Here is a 23,700-nt window from a genome sequence, read left to right on the forward strand (position 1 = left end):
TCAGAAGGAAAATCTACCCAAATACATCTCTTCAAAATTCCATTTATTATCCTCATTCCATAATTGTAACACTAGATCTGGCACTTCCCTCACTATTCCCGTCAACCACTCTTCGATATATAACAGATCCTTCGTTGTGGCTAGGTCACGACTTTGGAATTCACTCCCAGCTGCTGTCAGGAACTCAAACTCAATATCGAAATTTAAGACTTCATGTAGAGATTACCTGTTGAATACCGCTGATTGTTTTGTGTGATTGTTTTGTGTGTATGACGACGTATGATAGGTTGTGTGATTGTAATTATTATTATTATTATTATTATTATTATTATTATTATTATTATTATTATTATTATTATTATTATTATTATTATTATTATTATTATTATTATTATTATTATTATTATTATTATTATTATTATTATTATTATTATTATTATAGTGTAATGTACATAATATTTAGCTTCTTACTCATGTACATAGGTCACTTTTATGGCCATACTTATATTTCCATTTACTTTATTACTTATTGTGTTCTCTTTATGCATTGCTTATTTTTTCCAGTTTGTATCTTACTTTTTCATTATGACTCATCACGACGTGGGCGTCAAATCAAAAGACCTGCATCTGGCGAGCCGAACTTGTCCTTGGACACTCCCGGCATTAAAAGCAATACGCCATTTCATTATGACTTTGTCTCTTTCTCATTATCTATACGCTCCAAATTTTATTCTATTTTATTTGTTGAACTGCTTTCTTTCTTCATTATATGTTGTCCAAATCTGTAATTTTTAGCTTATCTTTGATTTTATGATAGAATAGTACATTTCTTTTATATATGTATTATCTGTAGATTAATTATGTGGTTAAGTGTAAGAGAGGGCCACGAGCCCTAACTTCGCCACTGCTAAAGTCAATAAATAAATAAATAAATAAATAAATAAATAAATAAATAAATAAATAAATAAATAAATAAATAAATAAATAAATAAATAAATACTCTCATGTCTATCATTCTTATTCATTATCATTCATCACCATATATTGTATGTCGCATTTCTCGCATCTCATTGCTATTCTTTCATTCATCTCTTGTATATCGTCTATTATTGATATCACTATTGTCATCATTATTATTATTACTCCTATTATTATTCCTATTCTTATTATTGTATAATCTATACTAATATCATAAAGAGGAAAAATGTGTATGTTTGTTTGTAACAAATAGACTCAAAAACTACTAAACCGATTTTAAAAATTCCTTCACCTATAGAAAGCTACATTGTCAGTGAGTAATATGGGCTGTATTTGTGGTGGGGGCACGGGGGGGTGGGTATAAAATTAGTAGGCTAATATAGGCAAAATATTGAATTTGTCGTATAAGGACGAGACAAAGCTCAATTTAATTCTCTTGACACAAAGAACAAAACTCGGTAAGCCCTATGGACCCGAAAACCATGTTTTAAGGCCCTAAAACCAACCTTTACGGAGATATTGGCACCACACTACCCCTGCTCCAGGAATCGGATAAAGAAATTAACGGCCATAACCATGGCAACGTCAGCTCCAGGATTCTACAGCAGCTAGATTATCTACAATAAAGCACAAAAACTTAACATGTTGCAGACATGAAAATTGATATTTGGAATCCCCTTTAAAAATAAAAGAACACAAATATTCATTTTCAGAAAATCCACTAAAGGGGGGGGGATGATGTGAAAAAAAGTGAGGAAGTTGAATTTTTTATATGAGGATACACATATCTCAAAAAATGAAGATGTTACAGGCTTTAAAATTGGTACTTGGAATCTCCTTTAAAAATGAACACACTCTGTTTGAAAAATCCACTCAAGGGGGTGAAAAGAATAAAATAGCAGGTGAATTTTTAAAATGAGTATCTTCTTCTATCGCTTTACCCACACCTGTGGGGTTGCGGGAGCGAACTGTGTCGCACATGTGGATTTGACCCTGTTTTACGGCTGGATGCCCTTCCTGACGGCAATTGTATGTGAAGGGATGTAATCTATACTTCTATACTAATATTATAAAGAGGAAAAATGTGTATATTTGTTTGTAACGGATAGACTCAAAAACTACTGAACTGATTTTAAAAATTACTTCACCTATAGAAAGCTACATTGCCAGTGAGTAACATGGGTTGTATTTTATTTTCAAAACAATTTGAGGGGAGCGACAGAGGGTGATATAAAAATATTAAAATAATAGGCTAATATAGGCGAAACAAATTGTCGTTCAAGGACGAGACAAAGCTCATTTTAAGCCCCTTGACGCAAAGAACAAAACTTGGTAAACCCTTCGGGCCGGAAAACCATGTTTTGGAACCACACTAGCCCTGCTCTAGGAATCGGATAAAGAAACGAACGGCCGTAACTATGGCAACGTCAGCTCCAGGATTCTACAGCAGCTAGATTATACATGTATGTTTGGGCATAGCTGCCAACCAAAATTGATACACATATGACTTAGGTACTATCTGGAAAAAATAAACTGTTGTGTAAGACACTCATAGCACTCCTTTGGGCAGGGATGGAAAGGGAGTGAAGTATAAAAATAATAGCCTCGGAGATCTCCGTAGTACAGCGACCAGCAGTTACCAACTGACCTCCGTTTTTACATACTGGCTTAGGTTTCAGCATTTTGCGGAGTCTGTTACCTATAGTTTAAACTATTTTCTATCAAATCATGGAGTAGTAGGATCACTGATGTTATTAGTGCCAATATTTTTGTCCACTTTTACGATCATTGTAACCATGAAACAACCTATATACTGCGCCCATGACTTGAAAAAATGTCTCAACATTTATACTCAAATTCATTATATGATGTGCGACATGAGTGACAAGCCCTGAGAATTATAATTCTCGATAATTATAGTAGTTTCTTTTATGCATCGCGTATTTCTTTGATCATCTGTAATAGTTACGAAATGTCGGATCAAACAAATACATTCAACAATATTTATATTTGTGATACTATCTAGCGGAAGTATACTTACACTAAACCTGCGGCTTAATGAAGGGAGCAGGTATATCTAGGTGGGAATGAAGGAAAAAAATGGTAGCAAAGATCTTAGAGGTCGACACTAATTAGGAACTAATATTTAGAGGCCCCCCATGAAGGAAAGAAGAAGAAGATACTCTATAATTCCAAGCACAACAAATAATTTCTGTGTACTTAAGTAAATACACCAGTGATTTAAATATCTAATGAAGTCAGTCACCGCGATAGTATGAGTAACTAAAGCCAGTTTCTGATAACCTGTACGAAGAACAGGTACTTCTGCTAGTAATAATAATAATAATCTTATTATTCTTACCTTTGTATTACTATAGTTACATTATAGTTTCCTTTCCTTTATGTTGTGCTCTTACATTTTATGCTCATAGCTAGAGCACTCGTTTCTTAGTTATATCAAGGTGATGTAACCTCACGCACCGAGTTTAGTGCGATATTCATTTCTTTTTTCAAGTTTTTGGTGTTATATAATGGGCACTCTGTTGTACAATCTGTTGTTACATCAGTGTGTCTTCTATTTTGCGTTACAATGTCCGTTACTCTTTCAAATTCTTTGTTCAGGAGACAGTTTACTGCAAGTGTGGTACTAAGCAGACTAACGAACATCTTCTACTGTGTCCATCTTCTCCAGCCACTTGTACCATTAAAGATCTAATGAGAGCAACTCCAAATGCGCTTGTCGTGGCCAATTTTTGGTCAACCAATGTTTAAAATTTTTTGGTTTAATTTTTGTCTCTCTTACTTTGTACTTCTGACACAATAAATAAATAAATAATATTCTGTATTAGTGCTCCATTTATTTGTTGCTACTATCCACGTCACAAGAAAAGTGATCAGTGCAATAGTTCCCATTATATCAGAACAATCGACTCCAAATACTTCTTGTATAATACTTCACTTGTGTTCATTTATGTAATTTTTTATCACTTGCTGTGTATGTCCTTGTCTCTGTAATTATCTTGAAAGCTAATAAACGGGGGGGACTATCAGGGGCCAACTATTGCGGGTGTGGGTTGCGGTGACATCTGCACCACTCCTTCCCTTCCTTATACGTATGTTCCATACATACTCCAATGACGTGCTCATTTAAATTCAACATTCAAAATTCAATTCACCGGTTCAAGAGCTATAGATTTAGCGGTGGCCCGTCTGCCTCCCTATTATTGGAGATGGGAATGAAATAACTCTTTGTTTGTTTTGCCCTCCATGATATGCACTGGCCATGCGAGTTGGTGGGTGTGCTATTTACCAACTGATGAGCCCGACTTAGCACACTGGGGCGAAACGTTGGCAACCAGGAATGAGTTAGCTGGAAAATTTATAATGTCCAATAATGGACCATTTATATTGGTATTATAAATTTACTCATTTGGGACAAATATTTCAGGCTCCATATAGGAATCAACATCTATATCACTGTAAACTTCTCTCACAGAAAAATATCTTCTTCCTGCAATCTTTCTGCATGTCTTATACAATCTCCCCAAGCAGAAGTTTTAATATTTGCCTCATTTGTGAGTCTGTCAACATGTGCTCTCCAGCACTTAGACTGAAGTGCGGTGTCAATATCTTGGAAACAGTTGATTTCAGGGCCCGTAGGAACTTACTAAGATCTGTTCCTCGCATTGTAAGACTTAAAATGAGCTTTGTCTCATCCTTGTATGACAAATTTGATTTTTATATCTATTAGCCCATGGCATTGGCCTAAATCTAGGATAGAAGCTGAATTTTGAAAAATCCTTTCTTAGTGCACCTCAAAGACAGTATTTTGGTGGCAAAGTGTTAACAAATCACTTGCTAGAGGAGTTTGATTGGCTAGTAAGCCTGTGCATTTCCTCCACTGTAATATTGGTTTAAAATGCCATTGATCATAAAGTGTCGAGCAAGTTTTTATTTACATTTAATTAATGTTTAATATTAAACAAAATATGTACATATGACTTTTAAAATAGAAAAATTCACTGCCAATACAAGGTTTCATCTTTTGCACAATGAGAAAGAGGAAGTATTCTTTTTGTGCATTCACACAGGTGGTATAGTGAACAATGTGAGCCACAGATTTCACAAACACAGTTGCTGGATAGCTGGTGAAAACCTTTCTTATTACAAATACGGTGATGAAAGCCGTGAATTGCTCCTCTCATGTAGAGGTGATGTAGCTCAAAATTGGCTGCCTTCTATTCATCATAGTTCATGGTGGGATTATTAGAGAATTTTGGGTCTATTTCTGCAGTTTTCTGGTGCTGTTCATCCAGGAACCTTTTGGTACCTGGAGATGGTGTCAAATTACAAGTTGTCATCAGGTCTTCTATGAAGGATGATGTTCCTGCCAGCTGGTATACAAGTCGAATTGGTGAAAACTTTGAGATGCAGAGTGCTCTTTTTATGAATCTGGCTTTGGTTCTGTCCAAAGTTTTCAGATTTCTGTATGAAGTGCATGGCCATGTTATCTCAATTGCATACAAAGCTACTGGAGCAACTTTCAGTTTGAATAAGGGCATTGCTGTTCTTAGTGAAAGGGATTTGAGATTGTGAATCTCCATTGCAGCCTTTATCGCAGCCACTGTTTTATCTTCAATGTGCCTGGTGAAAGTGAATCCAATGACTTGTAGTTACCTCTAAATATTTTAAAGATCTGACTATTTCAGTTGTTTGGTTTCTGCAGGTAAATATATCCATTGATATCAGTTTCCCTCCTTCTAGAACTTCATGACCTTGTTCTTACTCTGGTTTATATGCATGTCATTCTTTTGAGACCATTCCACTAGTCTATTAAGAGCTTCCTGTAATGAGCTCTTGCTGTTGCTCATTATAACACCTAAGCTCGATAGCTGCAGTCGCTGAAGTGCGGCCGGTATCCAGTATTCGGGAGATAGTAGGTTCAAACCCCACTGTCGGCAGCCCTGAAAATGGTTTTCCGTGGTTTCCCATTTTCACATCAGGCAAATGCTGGGGCTGTACCTTAATTAAGGCCATGGCCGCTCCCTTCCCACTCCTTGCCCTTCCCTGTGCCATCATCGCCATAAGACCTATCTGAGTCGGTGCGACGTAAAGCAACTAGCAAGAAGAAGAAGAAGCTCATTATAACCATATCATCTGCATATAAGTACATATTCACATCTCCAGTTACTACTTTCTGTTCTACATCATGTATGATTATATTAAACATCATGGGGTTCAGGGGGTCACCTTGTAGTATGCCATTCATTTGTATGATGTCTCTTGACTGAAGAAGACTATCACTAATCTTTATTACATTCCCTTCCATGATGTTGATTATGATCTGACAAATTGGATCTTGGTACTTCAGTCTTTAAATTTGATAATTGTATAATCTTCTGTTCTTTTCCCTTTCATATCTGTTCAATAATTCCTTCTGAACAATTCAGCACCATTAGTTAGTGTGTGCAGTTGGCCAGACTGGTACAGTATTAATTAAAAGACAACATGGCATCCCAGAGCAGCACTGTTCACCGCATGTGGTAAGTATTCTTCACAAAATCACTTATAAGATATCTGATCCCTTATTTGTTGTAGAAATATTTTTAAGAATCCATGCATTTGTTTGATATGCATTTTGGACTAGTATATTCATACATTTTGGAAATAAAATGATTTATTTTCACGGATCCAAAAAATCAGACCACATGCAAGCAGTCTTACATTTTTCTCCTTATTTTCTAATTTTCTAATCACTGTAGGATGTTTCTGATCAATAAAAGGCATGTTTTTCATCTTATTTCAGTCTTCCTGTGGCCAAGACAATTGAAATGCTTGAGAAAGAGGATGAGGAAGACAGTGATGACACTAAATGAAATGTCGTATGGCTTTTAGTGCCAGGATATCCCAGGACGAGTTCAGCTCACCGGGTGCAGATCTTTTTATTTGACTCCCGTAGGTGACCTGCGCGTCGTGATGAGGATGAAATGATGATGAAGACAACACATACACCCAGCCCCCGTGCCATGGAAATCAACCGATGATGGTTAAAATTCCCAACCCTGCCGGGAATCGAACCCGGGACCCCTGTGGCCAAAGGCCAGCATGCTAACCCTTTAGCCATGGAGCTGGACAGTGATGACACTGAGAATGTACTATACACTGCAGTTCTGGCAGAGGGTAGGGAGACAGACGTTGACAGCGATAAAACTGATGAACATGAAGGTAACCTTAACCATCTTGGCTGGAGGATGACGATCAGCCAGTGGCGAAGCGTGAACTATGTAAGTGGGTAGACAGAGATTTCTTTTATTTAAACTATTTTAATCATATTATTATATGGAATTTTGTTTTCGACGCATACATCTGTATTCAGTATTATATTAATGACTCTGAAAATAAGACAAACCCTATAACAACCTATAACCCTACGTGCACTTGCTTTATTTTTAAATATAGACGAAATAGGCTGCGGGAGTTGTCAAATAACAACATACTTTTAGAATAAAAATAGCAATATATTTCATTGTTATGTAGATTTAATAAGAGAAATAAGAAATAAATAGTTGTTCGTACAAGTCACCTTAAACAATATTCTTGTAAATGAGTTTAATCCGCCTGTCCTTCATTTTGACAAAAATATCTATTACTCTCGTCTTGAAGTCAGGCGTCTTGCTAAGATTCCACAGAAATTTCTTCTCTATAGCTAGAGTTCCCAAGTTAGTCTTTGGTTGGTCATCCAATTCCTTAAATACGTTTTAATTCATTTGAATGCACTCATAGCGCGTTCACTAGAAACTGACTTTAATGGAATATACAGCATCAATTTAAGCAATTTCTTCCGTATGCGTACTCTGGAGTACCTTATTAAGACTGGAAGCCAATAGTTGTTGGGGTTATAATACCGCAACTAATATTGGCGGGCAAGAAAATGCACGTACTTGAAGGGTTTTGATGCTGTCATTCATTTATTAGGTGTAAGTTTACTATACTTCGTATTTAAATATTATTAATTTATTTTAGACGTGTCTTATAATAAAGTAAATTCAAATTAATGAATATTGAATTTTCACGACCACATTGTAATCGAAAGCGACTTTCAGCCTATTAGGTCGTGTTACGTACATTTAGTACGTGTTGAAGAGTTGTTAAGTACAGAACAAAAAAGGCCAACCAGACACCAGTGGGATCCGAACCCACAACCTCCCGATTTCGTATCGGTTGCTCTACCAATTGAGCTATGGTGGCCTAGGCCATCTTTGTTCTGTTGGAAAGGATCTAAGCTATAGGTATGGTACTACTAGCATCACACTGTAGAGTGCGTTTAAGTTGCCCGTTGAGGGCCAAGTCAATGAATATTGAATTTTCACGACCATACCTGTAGCTTAGATCCTTTCCAACAGAACAAAGATGGCCTAGGCCACCATAGCTCAATTGGTAGAGCAACCGACGCGAAATCGGGAGGTTGTGGGTTCGGATCCCACTGGTGTCTGGTTGGCCATTTTTGTTCTGTACTTAACCTCTCTTCAACACGTACTAAATGTACGTAACACGACCTAATAGGTTGAAAGTCGCTTTCGATTACAATGTGGTTGTGAAAATTCAATATTCATTGACTTGGCCCTCAACGGGCAACTTAAACGCACTCTACAGTGTGATGGTAGTAGTACCATACCTGTAGCTTAGATCCTTTCCAACAGAACAAAGATGGCCTAGGACACCATAGCTCAATTGGTAGAGCAACCGACGCGAAATCGGGAGGTTGTGGGTTCGGATCCCACTGGTGTCTGGTTGGCCAATTTTGTTCTGTACTTAACATCTCTTCAATACGTACTAAATGTACGTAACACGACCTAATAGGTTGAAAGTCGCTTTCGATTAAATTCAAATTAATAACATTAAAAGCATGTCTAAGATGGTAGCCAATAAGAGCACCTTTATAAGAGAGATCCAAATACTAGCCAATGAGAACAGGAAGAGACGCTGGTAAGTCTGTCTACTGGGTGGAGACATCTTGTTATAGGAAAGTCATAGTTCTACAGTCAGCACTTACAGATAGCGTTAGTGTTGCTCTATCTGAAAGCTTTGAAAATCAAAGGGAAAATACACAGAATGGACAGCATCTACTTTCGCCTACGTGATTCGTGTAACTAACGCGAGCCTTAGCATTGCCGAAGTGAGACGAAAATAATTAAAGCGAAGAATACAATAATGTCACGAATCTGGAAATATTTAATGTTCTAAAAAGTAATTGAATTAACTAGACAATATTTCTTTCACAAAAAGTTAAGGGTACACGCTGTCTACCCTGTCTCCCCTGACGCTTTGCCCCTGCGATCAGCTCGTGTGAAATACAGACTAATGACGCAGACCTTGAAGAAACCGCAAATTCTCATGAACTTACACCAGAACCTATCATGTCTGGTTCAAAAGTTGTTCAGTTACCAGAATCATATGGAGAGAGCGGACTCCCACGAAAGAGGAAACATGTTCCTGTGAGGGGAAACCAAAATTTTACGTGGAGGAAATCAGATCTTCATCCTGTGTTGAAAACTCATTGTGAACCAATACCCATGTCTGAGCTCACCAAAGTCTGCTGATGTACCCCTACACAAAGAGTTCAAGCTATATCTTTTTTGATAACTATTTCACATCAGTGAAATTGCTCAAACACCTGTCTGATGAAGGGTACTGTGCAACGGGAACTATTCAAGAAAGCTGTATTGAAAAATGCCCTCTCATAAGCACAGCTGAAATGAAGAAATTGCCATGTGGAACCAGCGATTTATGCTCTTCGGATGAAATACTTGCTGTCAAATGGGAGTATAACAATGTTCTTACCATAGGAACAAACCACAGTGATGGTCCAAGGAAAAGAAAGGAAAGGCGACAATCAAGCAGCCTACACTTTTTGGCTCCTATAATAAAGGAATGGGGGGGTGGGGGGGTGTAGATCTAATAGATCAGTTAGTCGCAATATACAGAACCAGAATACGTCCAAAAAAAAATGATACTGGCCAATCTTTATTTACTTACTGGATGTTTGTATTGTCAGTGAATGGCTGATAATGTGTAAAGTCTTACTGGATGATAACAAATCGCAAAGTCTCCTAAAGTATCGTAGGGATATATGTGTTGGTTGGCTGAAGACACATGGAACTTTTTCTAGAAGGAAAAACAACCATGTGATCCCAACATAGTCGCTTTGATGAAAGGAACAACTGGATTATTTCCATGAGCACGGAAAAGAAATGCCGCCAGTGTTCGGATAAGCAAAATTCATGTGCGACAAATGTGACGTAGGCCTGCACCTGATATGTTTCAAGGCCTACCATTCATACTAAAAAAACAGTGGTGGTATAATGCCTCAGGTAGTTTCCTTGGAGAACTCTACAAACTGACGTAGAATATTATGCGAAGTGTGATAGGAGTACAGAATTTTGAGCAAAAAAACTTGTTTGTATCAACATTTGAGTATGTTTCTTGTATGTGAGTGTATTTTTAACTGATATTCTGACAAAATAAACAATAAATAAACTATCATTGTACTGTACTGGTATTCTGTTGTTGAGTCTTCTCTTCCTCACTGAATTATTCTTGCATGTGATCCGATTTTTTGGATCGCACCTCCCTGCCAAAGCACGTAATATTCCTGTTTCTATGCATCATAGATATTTAATGTACCTACAAATGGTTAGGAAAACACAAAAAAATAAACTAAAATGCGACCAGGAAACTTAATGCACTAATGGGTTAACTGGAGAAAATGATCTTCAGGTCCTAAAGCTGCTTCGAGCTTCTGTATGAGGATGTTACGGTTTACTCCACCAAACACCTTTGTATAGTCAACGAATACAGTGGAAGCGTGCCCTTTTGGTTTTATTATGCCTCTTCAGTGATGCCTAGGCTATCTGTTGATAGCTTTCAGTGGAACTGTGGAGGATCAAACCAGCCTTCAGGCTGAATACCCAACATACATACATCTCCAATATACTCCAATATACTTGAGTACACAGTGCACTGCTTGCAGCTTGCACTGTAGATCTCCCTGGTTAATGTCCAATAATAGTCATTATTTAATCTAGTGAGTTCTTATTTCCCAATGAAACATTCATAGCACATAAAAGATTTGACTTGAAAAAATTAATTTTTTGCCTCAAAATTGCATTCCTTCATGAATGGATCAAAAATTAACTTACAGCTTAAGGGTTAACTTACTTGGCACCACCCATACCTCAACAGTTCCCATACTGTCACAGCCATAAATGTAACTAAGACTTCAGTGGAAGCTATATTTTCTCTGGCCATTGCCTAGACACAGATGAGAAAATACTGCATCCATCAAGAAACAGGAAAGGTCAAACTATATGTAATGAACTTCTGTGTTTTCTTGTGTAGTTATACTCAGTTTCAATCAATCAATCAATCAATCAATCAATCAATCAATCAATCAATCAATCAATCAATCAATCAATCAATCAATCAATCAATCAATCAATCAATCAATCAATCAATCAATCAATCAATCAATCAATCAATCAATCAATCATCTGGCTCTGCTTTTTATTTCCTCTTTTCTGTGTCATATTTTAAGTCCACAGCTATAAGAATGCTTTAATTTATTAAGTATGAAATTAAATTTAAACTTTACTGAATCATAGTCAAAAGTAGATTTATTTGATGATACAAGGATGTATGGGATTGAGTAGGAGCAAATTAAAGACATCTCTGTACAAGTGACAAAAACCCCTGAATAAGTGGAAGATAAAGACTTTCACTATGGTATTCATAAACTTGGCATTAAGTGCAATAGAGTGGTACCGGTAACCTCGGGTTTGTCTGCTTTTGCCTCCAGGAATTAACCTTGTACCCATCTCTGTTGTAGTTTGAGTGAAGCCCAGGGCCATATCCTCTCAACAAGTTGGAGTAATGTTTCTAAATTTGTTGACTTCCTGATGGTAAATTTAATCTCCTACTTGTGTGAACCAGTCATTTGAAAATACTGTATATAATAAGCTCTTCTTTACACTTGTCTTCTCTTTGTGACTTTTTGGGTATGGTACATCTTTGTAGAGGATGCCTTAGACAAAGTCTAGTCAGCCATTTGGAGAATACTGCCCTGCTTGCATAAATATATTTTTATACACATGATTCATGAGCTTCTGTATAATGTGCTATATACCTACCAAATATTGAAATTGATTAAGATTTAAAAACTCAGAAGCAAAGAGATCAGTCCAATACCCAGCATTAATTTACACATTTCCCTCTCCAATGTGTTCAGTAAGTTCTGTCTGTTTAATCATATTCAAAATCTGGAAATATTACTTGAAAACTTACTTGGAGCTCCTGTTCAAGTCTCTTGATCTTATTCTGAGCAGACTCCAGTGCTCCAGCTGCTGTATTGATGTCTGCAGACTTGCTGGGTCCTTGACTGGCCAGTATTTCTGAATGTGCTGCTGTTGAACTGTCTGACATTATGTTTTTGCTGAAACCAAACACCTGAAACAGGAGATGTACTTTACTGAATACAATAATTTTGATTTTGTGCTCCTTTCATGACAAACCCTCATTAAAAATTACAATTACATTTTTTAAAGATACATGGAATTTATCTGAAAAGCACACATTTTCTTTCAACATGAACTTTGGTGGCAGAAATGGGAAAGAGATAAGAAAACAAAATCACACTGTGTAACTTCAGAAGAAAGCAAAGGATGATTACACAAAATCTAATGGATTCTATTGTAAAGAGAGAGAAGTGTTCACTTTTAATTTATTTATAGAGAAATGGCCAAGGCCCAATTGATGAAGTAGAAACATAATATTGAAAACACACATTTTTTATTATTCTTATCTATGCAATACATACTTGTATATCACCAACACACATCTAGTTTAATTAACCAATGTTTCATTTCTCTTTTGAGTACAATAGCTGTTCTTGCCTAATTTATGTTAAACTGTTACAGAGAAATGTCATAAGTATCACATGTACCAAATGTAGGAGAATTCACAAATCTGAATGGATTCTACCAGCTTATCTGGTGTTATGAATAGACTTTGGAATTAGTGACAGCCTTCCTTGGCAGTTCATGCTGAATTTGAAGTACAGGTACTGTCCTTAATTTCTTTTCCACATGAAAATACCACTGCAATATTCCATTAATTCACTAATAATACCTGCCCCTACCAATTATACAATGTCCACTGCTTTGGACTGGACTAGGCATCCCAGGCCCCATGCCACAGTTCATGGGTGCAGAACATGGACCGATTACTGCCTATAAGCCGTTGTCTACGCTATACCACAAGGCCTTGAAATGCACTTACAGAAACGGGCTGCATCCTAGTTCACCATTCAGCCACAAGGATCGCGTTCTTGCCCCCTTGTGTTCGCATGGCCGTATATGTCAATAAGTAAACTATATCCTAAAAAAACAGAGCTAAATGTTTTTGCGAGTATTGACAGTACTTTATTTATAGAGCAGTGCTTCACTGGCTTGGATATGTCACTGAAGTTTCAAAACTTTCTCTCTTCTACTAGAGTGGCTCGAAGCAATGTTGTCTAATAGAGGTCTCATACATGTTTTGGAGTAGAAAATGAGGTGATTTATCGTCTTTATACTTCCTACACTTAATTTCACTGATGAACACGTCTTTGGGACAAAATGCACACTTTTTAGTGACTCATTTCGGGGCAAGTACTGCACAGCAGAGGTGACAAATTCTGTCGTGCACTGCAGAAGTGCCACAGACGATGATTTTGGGAATCTGAGGGCTCCTCGATCTTGAAAATGAATAAGACACAATGTTGGACTTTGAGTAGCTAGAGAAGAGATATGTTCTTAACAGCCTTCACAGTCAGTTTGTTCTTCTACCACATGTACTAAGTATAATGCTACCATAGCTACAGAAATACCAGGCATTTTAGCTGCTGACCTTGAAACAAATTAATCATACTTATATAATAGTAGCCAACTCTTTACAATATTGTTCAAGCAGATTTGATGTAATTTACCTTGCAAGGGTTTTGTAATGATATACATTATGCGCTCAGGAAGCTGCGGAATTTGCACATATTTGCCACTTCCATACGTTCTATCTTTTTCATCCATCCGGGACTCTCTTGACTGTAGTAAATTGGTTCGTACAGTATGGATCTTCTCTTCATCCCTCAGCTCAACATTGCCATGTTTTGATCCTAGTATGAAGCGTTGTTTCGATTGCATCTTAGGTAGCTGAAGAAGAGCTCGATGTCATAGCTCATTAGGTTCCTCGTCAGTACATAATGCAAATGAACACTTATGAGGTATTTTATGCAGGCCACAGTGGATTGGGTAGTCAAGATCAATGCCTGATAATTTCCCTCATGAATCTTTTCACTTTCTCTGAATGCATTTGAATTTTCTTAACATATGACAGGAAATCATTAATTAATAAACTGAGGCACTCCTTGTCAGTGCTAAAAAATGCTCATTTGTTCTCAATATGTAGCATGTGAGGTGCTGCAGACTTCATGCACATCAAACCATTTCATAAAATGCTCCATAAAACAAATGGTTTATTTTAAACAGAGATTGTTTCAGGGGGAATATACAATATTTTTCGCCCTTGCTACATTAATTTTCTCCAAATTTGTTGGGCAAATTACTTTTCAAGTTAGTTTCCTTACCGGTGTCATAATTGAAGATTTCTTAGTTTGAAGAGGCCTCTCAAATGATCACCGGTCACGGTAGCATTATTTACCAAAAAAAAAAAGTCCAGTGACAAATTTTGGGATTGCACGATTTTATGACATAACTAGGATCAAAACTTAGGAGCAGAGGCCTAGTTTCATCAGCTGGAAGTCGTATCTCATGTGAAATGTTTCCTCTGTATAATGTTTCGAATATGGAACATTCACTGGAATCTTGTGAAACGAAATCCCACTGCCTTTAATTTCTCCTAAATAAACCATGACTGGAACTGCGAGTGGTTAACATCAGACGAATACACACATTCATAACCAACTCACTTAATAATCACGTTTTAAGGCGCGAACCTGCTAGACTGGGGGCAAGAAAGTGACCCTAGTGGCCCAGCATTGAACTTCAATGTGACCACTCTGATAGAGTCTTATGGGCTCTATTTCAAGGCCTTGTATTATAACGCAGGCAACGCTATAAGCACATCAACAGAATGAAACAAAGGTGCAACCCACTTAGAAAATATTAGCTTCTAAGCAGAAATTAGTCCTAACTCCTGGGCTCTTTCAAACTGGCCCTTAGTACAATCTCAAACAAAAATACACCATAAAGTAACACATATCTGATTCTAGGAAGTGCTCTTCCAGACACCTACAATTACAACAAGCGAGATATAGAGGTAGTAATATCTTGTGGAGCCAGATTGTGATGGCCTTTACACAGAAGCTGCCCCCTTTTTTAATGTTTTACTTTAATAACCACTAACATGGGACATATAACTTATACTGGGTGTTCTTCAACTCTTTAGTATGTAGTCAGTGGAAAATGTACGTCTTAATTCACTGAATATCTTCCACTAGCTGGAGTTCTCTTTTTACAAATAGCTTTAATATGAAAAAAGGACAACTAGGCTTGGAGTGGAAGTGCTTGCATTGGAAAATAAACATTGCATATCATCAAACAGGTCACTAACCACTTTTCAGTTTTAGCCACAGTGAGTGAACAAAAATATTTACACTACACCCACTCATAACACAAAATAAATGTGCTCAGCTGTTCCACATAATTATGAAGTAAAAAAACCAAAGCTTGCCATAGACGTTTAGGACCCAATACTAATATAATCATTATCTTTCATGATGTGATCAAATTGAATCTACAATAAATTCAGTCTCCAACTCAGTAATTTGGCCTGACAGCAGTGAACTCAATTAAGAAATTAGTGCTTACACCAGCCTACTAATCAATGTTGGTTGGAAGGCTATCAAAAACTCCTGGCTCCTCATCTCTGCTGTGCACTTGCAGCCAATCTAATCAACATGTACATGAGCCATTTCATAGATCAACCTTTGCTGAATTCAAGTTTGAGCATGGTAAGCTGACTCTCGCGAGAGTTTTGAAAAATATGAAAAATCTGAAACAATTTTAGTATGGTAAAATATTATTAATTCCAGTTCAAAGTGATACTTGTGTACCGGTTCATACTGTAAGTTATTGGAAGTTATCCCAGCATCACTTCTTGCCCTTGGGATTCCTGCCTTCTTGGTAGCAAAGCATTCAGCTATTCAGCACTATTTGTATAGCAAAATTACTATAGAAAATGGTTAAAGTGAGATTAAACATGCTATGTACAGTATTCTTAACATAGGAAGAGTTCCTTTTTCAGGCCAAAGGAGATTTATTTTCCCCTGAGAAGCTTTTATTGTTTCAGAGAAGTCAAAACATTTCTCTTGCTACTTTACTCAAACGTTAATAGTCTAATCATGTTCATCGGGATGATCAAAATGCCTTCTTCTGTTGTCCGGCTCCATGGCTAAATGGTTAGCGTGCTGGCCTTTGGTCACGGAGGTCCTGGGTTCAATTCCCGGCAGGGTCGGGAATTTTAATCATCATTGGTTAATTTTGCTGGCACGGGGGCTGGGTGTATATGTCGTCTTCATCATCATCATTTCATCCTCATCACGACGCGCAGGTCGTCTACGGGCGTTAAATCAAAAGACCTGCACCTGGCGAGTCGAACATATCTTCGGACACTCCCGGCACTAAAAGCCATATGCAATTTTTTTTTATACTTCTGTCCCCAGGACAGCAGGTTCAATCTTAACTGACATCAAAGTCACATGAGTGTGTTCAAATGTGGCAGCCCCTAGTCGTTAACTTCCGGTTAGGTACTGTAAATACTATCATGGCACCAGGGGCGTAATGAATGTTATACGGGCCCGCATGCCAAAATAAAAATTCGGATTCCCCCCCCAAAAAAATACAACGTAAATCGTATCAATAACTTAATACAAATGTAATTACAGCAGGTAGAAGTAATGCATTATATTTTCAAGTTGTATGAACAAAGGGATTATTCGTTATTGCAAGATTTGTTTTGCTCGTGGCTTTACGTCCTGCCGACACAGATAGGTCTTATGGCGACGATTGGAGAGGAAAGGCCTAGGAATTGGAAGGAAGTGGCCGTGGCCTTAATTAAGGTACAGCCCCAGCATTTGCCTGGTGTGAAAATGGGAAACCACGGAAAACCATCTTCAGGGCTGCCGACAGTGGTATTTAAACCCACTATCTCCCGGATGCAAGCTCACAGCCGCGCGCCTCTATTGTAAGATTATTAACAATAATGTGTAATAGGTTGTATTTGATTGCCTCCGTGGTTTACAGGCTAAGCTGCTGAACTGCCAAGCATGAGCCACTTAAATGTAGGTACTTAACTTTAATTGGTTTCATTTTTCAGTAACTACAGTACTACACTCTACACTCATAGGCCTACTCGGTTACAATAATTTACTCGATTATAACACAGAAAAATATACGAACACAATTAAATAAAAAAATGTTTAAATAAAGTTTGAAAAATATCAATCCGCACAATTGATAAAAGTATTACGGTATTAACTCCGCGCAAAGAGAACTCGTTCGAAATTGAGTTGGCCGGTTGTTACTACAATTTCTTATTGCCATTACACACTGTCGTCACATAAATGTGTGACAAAAGTTAAATTTTATGCAAAATTTGTGCATAATAAGATCTGAACTACTCTACACATCAATAAGGTATCATTTCCTAACTAAAATATGATATTTTGGTATCAGTTTCCATTACTGTAATTATTTTTAAAGGCGCAGGTCTTTTCTGAGGAACGTGTCGCGGTGTTGCGAGAGACGGCAAAGGCAAATACTTTTCACAACTGTGCAGTGTTTCAACACAATCAACTGCTGCTAGATGCAACCAAGTGGTAATTCCTATACGTGAAAATTGTTTAAAAGAATTAAATTAAATTAGGCTAGGGTACATTCTTTTCTGCGAGGAGCCTGCGAGGCCCTTTATAGGCACGGGCCTGCCTGCATTGTAGGCCCTGCAGGCCCTAAACTTACACGTCTGTATGGCACCCTGTTGACATTACTGTGAGCAAGAAACAGCGATGTTAGGAAATAACTCGCCTGCGTATAGGTATGAAAACATGTCAGTTGCATTTACAGGATCACTGCCCTCTGAACATAGATGTAGCCCCGTGCTTCTATAAGCTACTGTTAGTTGACACTAACGCAAGTAATCGCTCACTGTGATTGTTTTATGTGCTAAAAACTGCGTGAACATCATTCCGATAGTAAAAGTCATACGTTAAAGAAGCCTACTTGTCATGTTTTGTATAAGTAATTAATTCTTATTATTTTGAGGAACGATTAGACGGCGTGCTTTAAGGCTTTCTGTAAGATGCCATTCCAGCATTTACATGCAGTAAGTGAAGCAAAACGAAAGGAAACATTACATTCTAGACTACTGATGCCTGTATTGGGATTCGAAACAATGATCCTCAGCGCCTGCCGCTGATTAGAGTGTACTCCAGGACTTGCATATGATGACATTTTCACACAGGACATGTATAACAAGTTATTTGTCAGTAGACACTCTAAATACCTTGGCCACCACTAAGTTTATTCCTCATAAATATATTCGAAGTTATAAAATATTACTCTCCTCACTTTAGTTTTGTCTACACAGGAAACCTATTGCTTTCTGAAAACCAATCAAAATGGCCTAACCAATCTTTGTTGAATTTTCTTTTAACAAGAAATTATGTTTCGAAGTCTACACATTTTCTTTTTACAGAACAGGAAGACGAACTGATTTCAACACTGTTACAGGCCGATTCACTCTCGCTTTGTTTCGGAAATGCTTGCGTTTGCACGTGGGATACAGTTCGGTCATCACTAATTTCTTCGTTGTTAATATGAACCGTTGTATAAAAGGATATAAAACTGATCAGACTTTTCTCCATGCCAGTCACTTAGTTGCTATTGTACCATTTCATTGCCCTGGTCATTTAGAATCGCGATATTAAAATCGTCGTTTTGCCGTGAATAGCGATGTCGGAAATCATGCGGCAGAAAATACGACTTGTAATATACAGACGTGCAGAATTAAATAGGCCATGAATATCTTGGAAGAAAGTGCAGACATGTGGAATCCAAATGGCCGTGATTTAGATGAATGCAGTGACTTTTAATTGGAAGAAACAACAATAGGAAGGGGGAACATCGCATGAAGTCGCCAGGAAGAGATTTACGAATGAATTGATATGCAACTAGAACAGAAGATTTAAGGGATACTTCCTAAATTTTTGTAAAACCAGATTGCATTATAAAGTTATGACAATATATTTTTCGTAGTCGTAACGGAAATCCCATGCGGAGTATAAAAAAAAAAAAAAAAAAAAAAAAAGGAATAAACGAAGTAAATAATTGAGCGCAGGTTCCGAGTAAACTAGAGTATCAAAGATTTATTATTGAAGACGAAAACCGATCAATTAATGTATCTAGTGAAGACACGGCAACATTTAAGATACCTCTTAAGATAATTCAAATTAAAATATTGACGTTTGTCACATCATAACCTACTCTGCTCAACATAAGTATAGTTTAAGGAAGATCTACGAGTAGCATGGTTGTCAAGCTAATGATGTCTTCAAATATGTGTTTTATGCATGTCTTCGAGAGCTACGTGATGACCGGCTAGAGTGAAGATGGGACGAGAGTCTGACGGTAACCCGCCAACCATTCCTACGGACCCGAGGATCGTGGCCGCAGCCCGGTCATGATGCAGCGATAACCCGGAGATGAACGTCCTAGGAGAACCAGGAAGCAGCCATCCCAGTCCAGAAACGCAGATGGATTAAGTTAAGTTTCACAAATTTCTTTTCTTAAATTGTAGTTATATGTATATCATTTGATATCAAGTTGTCGATGGTGATTGTACAAGAGCTAGGTCGATATATCTTCGAGAGGTGATCTCAATATCGAGTTTCAGCGCGAATGTACCAATGTTGATGTTTAACTGATGGATTTAGGTAATCTTCCAAAACTAATAAACACTCCCATGTGTAGGAAAGATAACACTCGCATAATGATGTGCTTTGCTTGCAATGTTTAGCTTTCTTTCAAAGAATATTGCCGTACATAATGCGAAATGAGATATTTCAAACGAGAATATGTAGTACGGTATATTGAATTGTAGGTTAACGTGCGGATACGACGTCAACTTTTACCTAATGTAAATAGATACAGGCTTAATATCTTCATGCTTTGATAAGAGAAGTATGCGTCGATATAAATGATAGTTGTTGATCCATATAATATGAATTCTGATGAGATATTGAATATAGTGAATTGAGCGGTACTTTGGAAAGAGTTAGTGATGTTTATATTCGCGGTGAGCTCATATACGTCGGGAATATTGAGGTAAGACTTGTGAATGTTATAAGTAATATATGCATTGAGATATTAGGCGTAGAATTATGATTAATACGACGACGAATAAGGAATTGATGTCCGTTTATTTCAAACAGTTATGGATCAGGATATATTTGACGCATATAGCGATATGTAATATGGCTTGTCTTATTATTTGAGTTATTGACATTTGGTTAGTGAACTTGCAGATTAGTAATAATGTACGATCCTCAAAAATAACCCTAGATAACCTATAGTAGAGCATAATGACGGCATTTTCTAAGACAATTTTACATGTTACTCAATATTTAAAATGACTTAAGTGGGAACAGTAAATCATTGACGGTAGTGTCTTCATACTGTTATGTTATTGCTATTTGCGAGTGTGGAAGTTTCATCTACGGTAGCCCTTGACCATTAGCACTCAGTGATTGGATTTATAAAGCAGTTCGACCTTAATTGGACCTAGACATAAACTTATTGAGATTTTACTGAAGAATTATTACATATTTCTTAGGGAATATTTTGAATATGTCCAAGTATGATCAAACATATATACATATATATATATATTTTTATGTTCATTGGTATATCAGCCTAGGTAGCAATTGAAAGCTACACATGTGAAACATTGCTTACTCCATCTACGTTAATAACAATACAGTCACAAACATGAAATAATGTTAGGATGAGACACCAAAAAGAAACATTATTTAAATGCATGGTCGAACAAACCTTTCAATAATTACGTACATATGTAGAACATAATATTATGTAATCATTTAAGATCTTGATAAAAGTTAATAACAAGTTAGAATTTGATATTTAAGGAGAATTTGAGAGTTCTATTCCCAGATAATTTCATGTTAGTTTATTCTTAATATAACAGTTCGTTAATTTTGAATTAGCCAGAAGGAATCATAGAATTATTTTATGGTAGTTTAGTGGACTGAACATTTTAATTTTTTTATATATGAGACTGAGGAGATGTAGGAGGTAATCCACGTCAGGTCAGGAGAGCTTCCTGAAATAATGTAATTCCGCAGAGAAATTGAGGAAGGTAATTGTTTATGACAGTAGATAAGACTGTGGATGTTGAGAAAAATATTAATAATGTGAAATGTAAACCAATAATTAGAGTGATACCTTCAAGTCAATATTTTTAATTTTTTTTAATTTTTGATGAGATACCTACATGTACATAAGAATCATTTAAATGACAACTTATCCTTCGTACAAAAAAATATCGAATAAAATTAGTATTTAAGAATTTAACTTATTAATATTATTTATAGGTTATAAGAATAATTTAAGGTAATTTCATATGGAAATGATGGAATTTAAGATTGGTCGTATTTTGAATTATTGGCCTGTTAGTCAGGCAAACATGATGGATATATTTGAGGTGCGTATCTCAGTCGGATTCACGTTAAAAAAATACAACATTTTAGTTTGAAAGAGGATAATCCCTGAGTTGTATGGCATAGCTAGCTGGAGATTTTCTTGAACGCCGGCGTGTAGTTGAATGGAAGAAAGAATGACTCCCATACGTGGAAAAAAAGGACGAAAGACGCCGCGAGACTCAAAACATGGCGCAAGGTAAATTTTCCTTCGACGCGGCGCAAGAAAAATTTGCCGTCCACCGTGGTTCCAAAAATAAGTTTTGGGGTTCAACGAAAATTGTCATCAACAGTAGGGCTTGAAAAGGAGATTGACACCCCAGTCAAGAGTAAGTCGGTTCAAGAAAATTTGGCGCCCAACGTGGGGCTAGAAAAGGAGATTGACACCCCAGTCAAGAGTAAGTCGGTTCACTATAGTATATGAAACAAAATAAGATGAAACCCTTATAATAACTGTCAATTTTACTGGACACTGAATTCACAAGAAGTGCCGTTAACAAAAGGTTAAATCACTTCTAAATAGTGGAAACAAGATGTATTATACCGAAACACAGTATAAGAAACGTAAACCAAACCAAAAGAAAACAGACAATGCCGGCATTCGTAAAGAGCCAATATTTTATCAATATTAAAGTTCGCTTGTTGGAATTAATGGCGACCTGGTGAGCGGACATTTCACCTCCTCTTCCAACTGCTACTGGTACCTAAAATGAGTGAAGCAAAACCAGAGGAAAAGTTACATTTTAGATGATCAACGTCTGTGTTGGAATGCAAATTAATAACACCTCGAACTTGCTTGTATTCTGTGATGAGAGAGTGTTCTGGATTAGAACATATAAGTCATCCCAACTTCTAACAGCCAATTTTAATATAAACACGGTAGAAATTAATTATGGTTCAGATAAGTTACCTATTGCAGAAGCTGAGGATCTGAGCGATATCGTCACTGTATTTTCGCCAAGGCCAAAGAGTGATGGGAGATTTTAGACATGAACTGTCACTTGCCCCTGTGGTTCGTATCCCACTTCAACTGGAGGCAACGTGGTTATGACCATCATATCAACAGTCACATAAAACTACAACTTGTAATTTTGCCTTCATTTTAGAAGCAGTTTAGAAACCTCATGTAAAGAAATCACTGCGCACACTAAAACCTATGCACTTCTCAAGTATATGCCCACCCCTCCATCTCCCTAGGTGCTCACAGGTTGTAAGATGATGTGACAAACACGACGTCCCAGTTAAGCTTGGTACTGTCTCCACTTACCTGTACCAGACTTCTCTTATAATCTTTTCTGACCGACATACCTTGATTAATAAGTTTACTAACTACCACAGAAATACGCAACAGTAAATGAAATGAAATGGCGTATGGCTTTTAGTGTCGGGAGTGTCCGAGGACATGTTCGGCTCGCCAGGTGCAGGTCTTTTGATTTGACACCCGTAGGCGACCTGCGCGTCGTAGTGAGGATGAAATGATGATGAAGATGACACATAAACCCAGCCCCAGTGCCAGCGAAATTAACCAATGAAGGTTAAAATTCCAGATCCTGCCTGGAATCGAACCCGGGACCCCTGTGACCAAAGGCCAGCACGCTAACAATTTCGCCATGGAGCCGGACTACGCAATAGTGAATAGATCTCTTTACTTAGGGTCGGCGTCAGGAAGAGCACCCGGACGTAAAACAGCGCCAAGTCCACATGTACGACACAGTTCTCACCCACGATTCCATCAGCGTGTGGGAAAAGCGGCGGAGGAGGAATAAGAAGATTGCATTTCAGAGTCCAAAATATAAATAAACTGATTAAAATAAGAAAGCTTCAGATGAAACTTGTCAAACGGACAATAAGTCATCCTTTTCCTTGTAAAATTAACCCTCTTTGTATAATAGTTTCAAGTC

At 37.2% G+C, this 23,700-nt stretch overlaps 1 protein-coding gene and 1 non-coding gene across 2 annotated transcripts in view; one reads left to right on the forward strand and one right to left on the reverse strand.

Annotated features, from left to right (window-relative positions):
* LOC136863923 (uncharacterized) overlaps positions 1 to 23,700 on the reverse strand; it is a 45,568-nt gene that overhangs the window by 17,414 nt on the left and 4,454 nt on the right. Inside the window, exon 2 of the mRNA XM_067140357.1 lies at positions 12,319 to 12,480. Within this exon, the coding sequence (XP_066996458.1) occupies positions 12,319 to 12,456 (138 nt within the window). The 5' untranslated portion in view covers positions 12,457 to 12,480. The remainder of the gene's footprint in view (positions 1 to 12,318; positions 12,481 to 23,700) is intronic.
* TRNAS-CGA (transfer RNA serine (anticodon CGA)) lies at positions 8,695 to 8,767 on the forward strand. The gene has a single exon. It is a non-coding gene; the product is annotated as a tRNA-Ser (tRNA).

The sequence above is a fragment of the Anabrus simplex genome, chromosome 1 (assembly GCF_040414725.1).
Source record: "Anabrus simplex isolate iqAnaSimp1 chromosome 1, ASM4041472v1, whole genome shotgun sequence".
NCBI classification, from domain to species: Eukaryota; Metazoa; Arthropoda; class Insecta; order Orthoptera; family Tettigoniidae; genus Anabrus; species Anabrus simplex.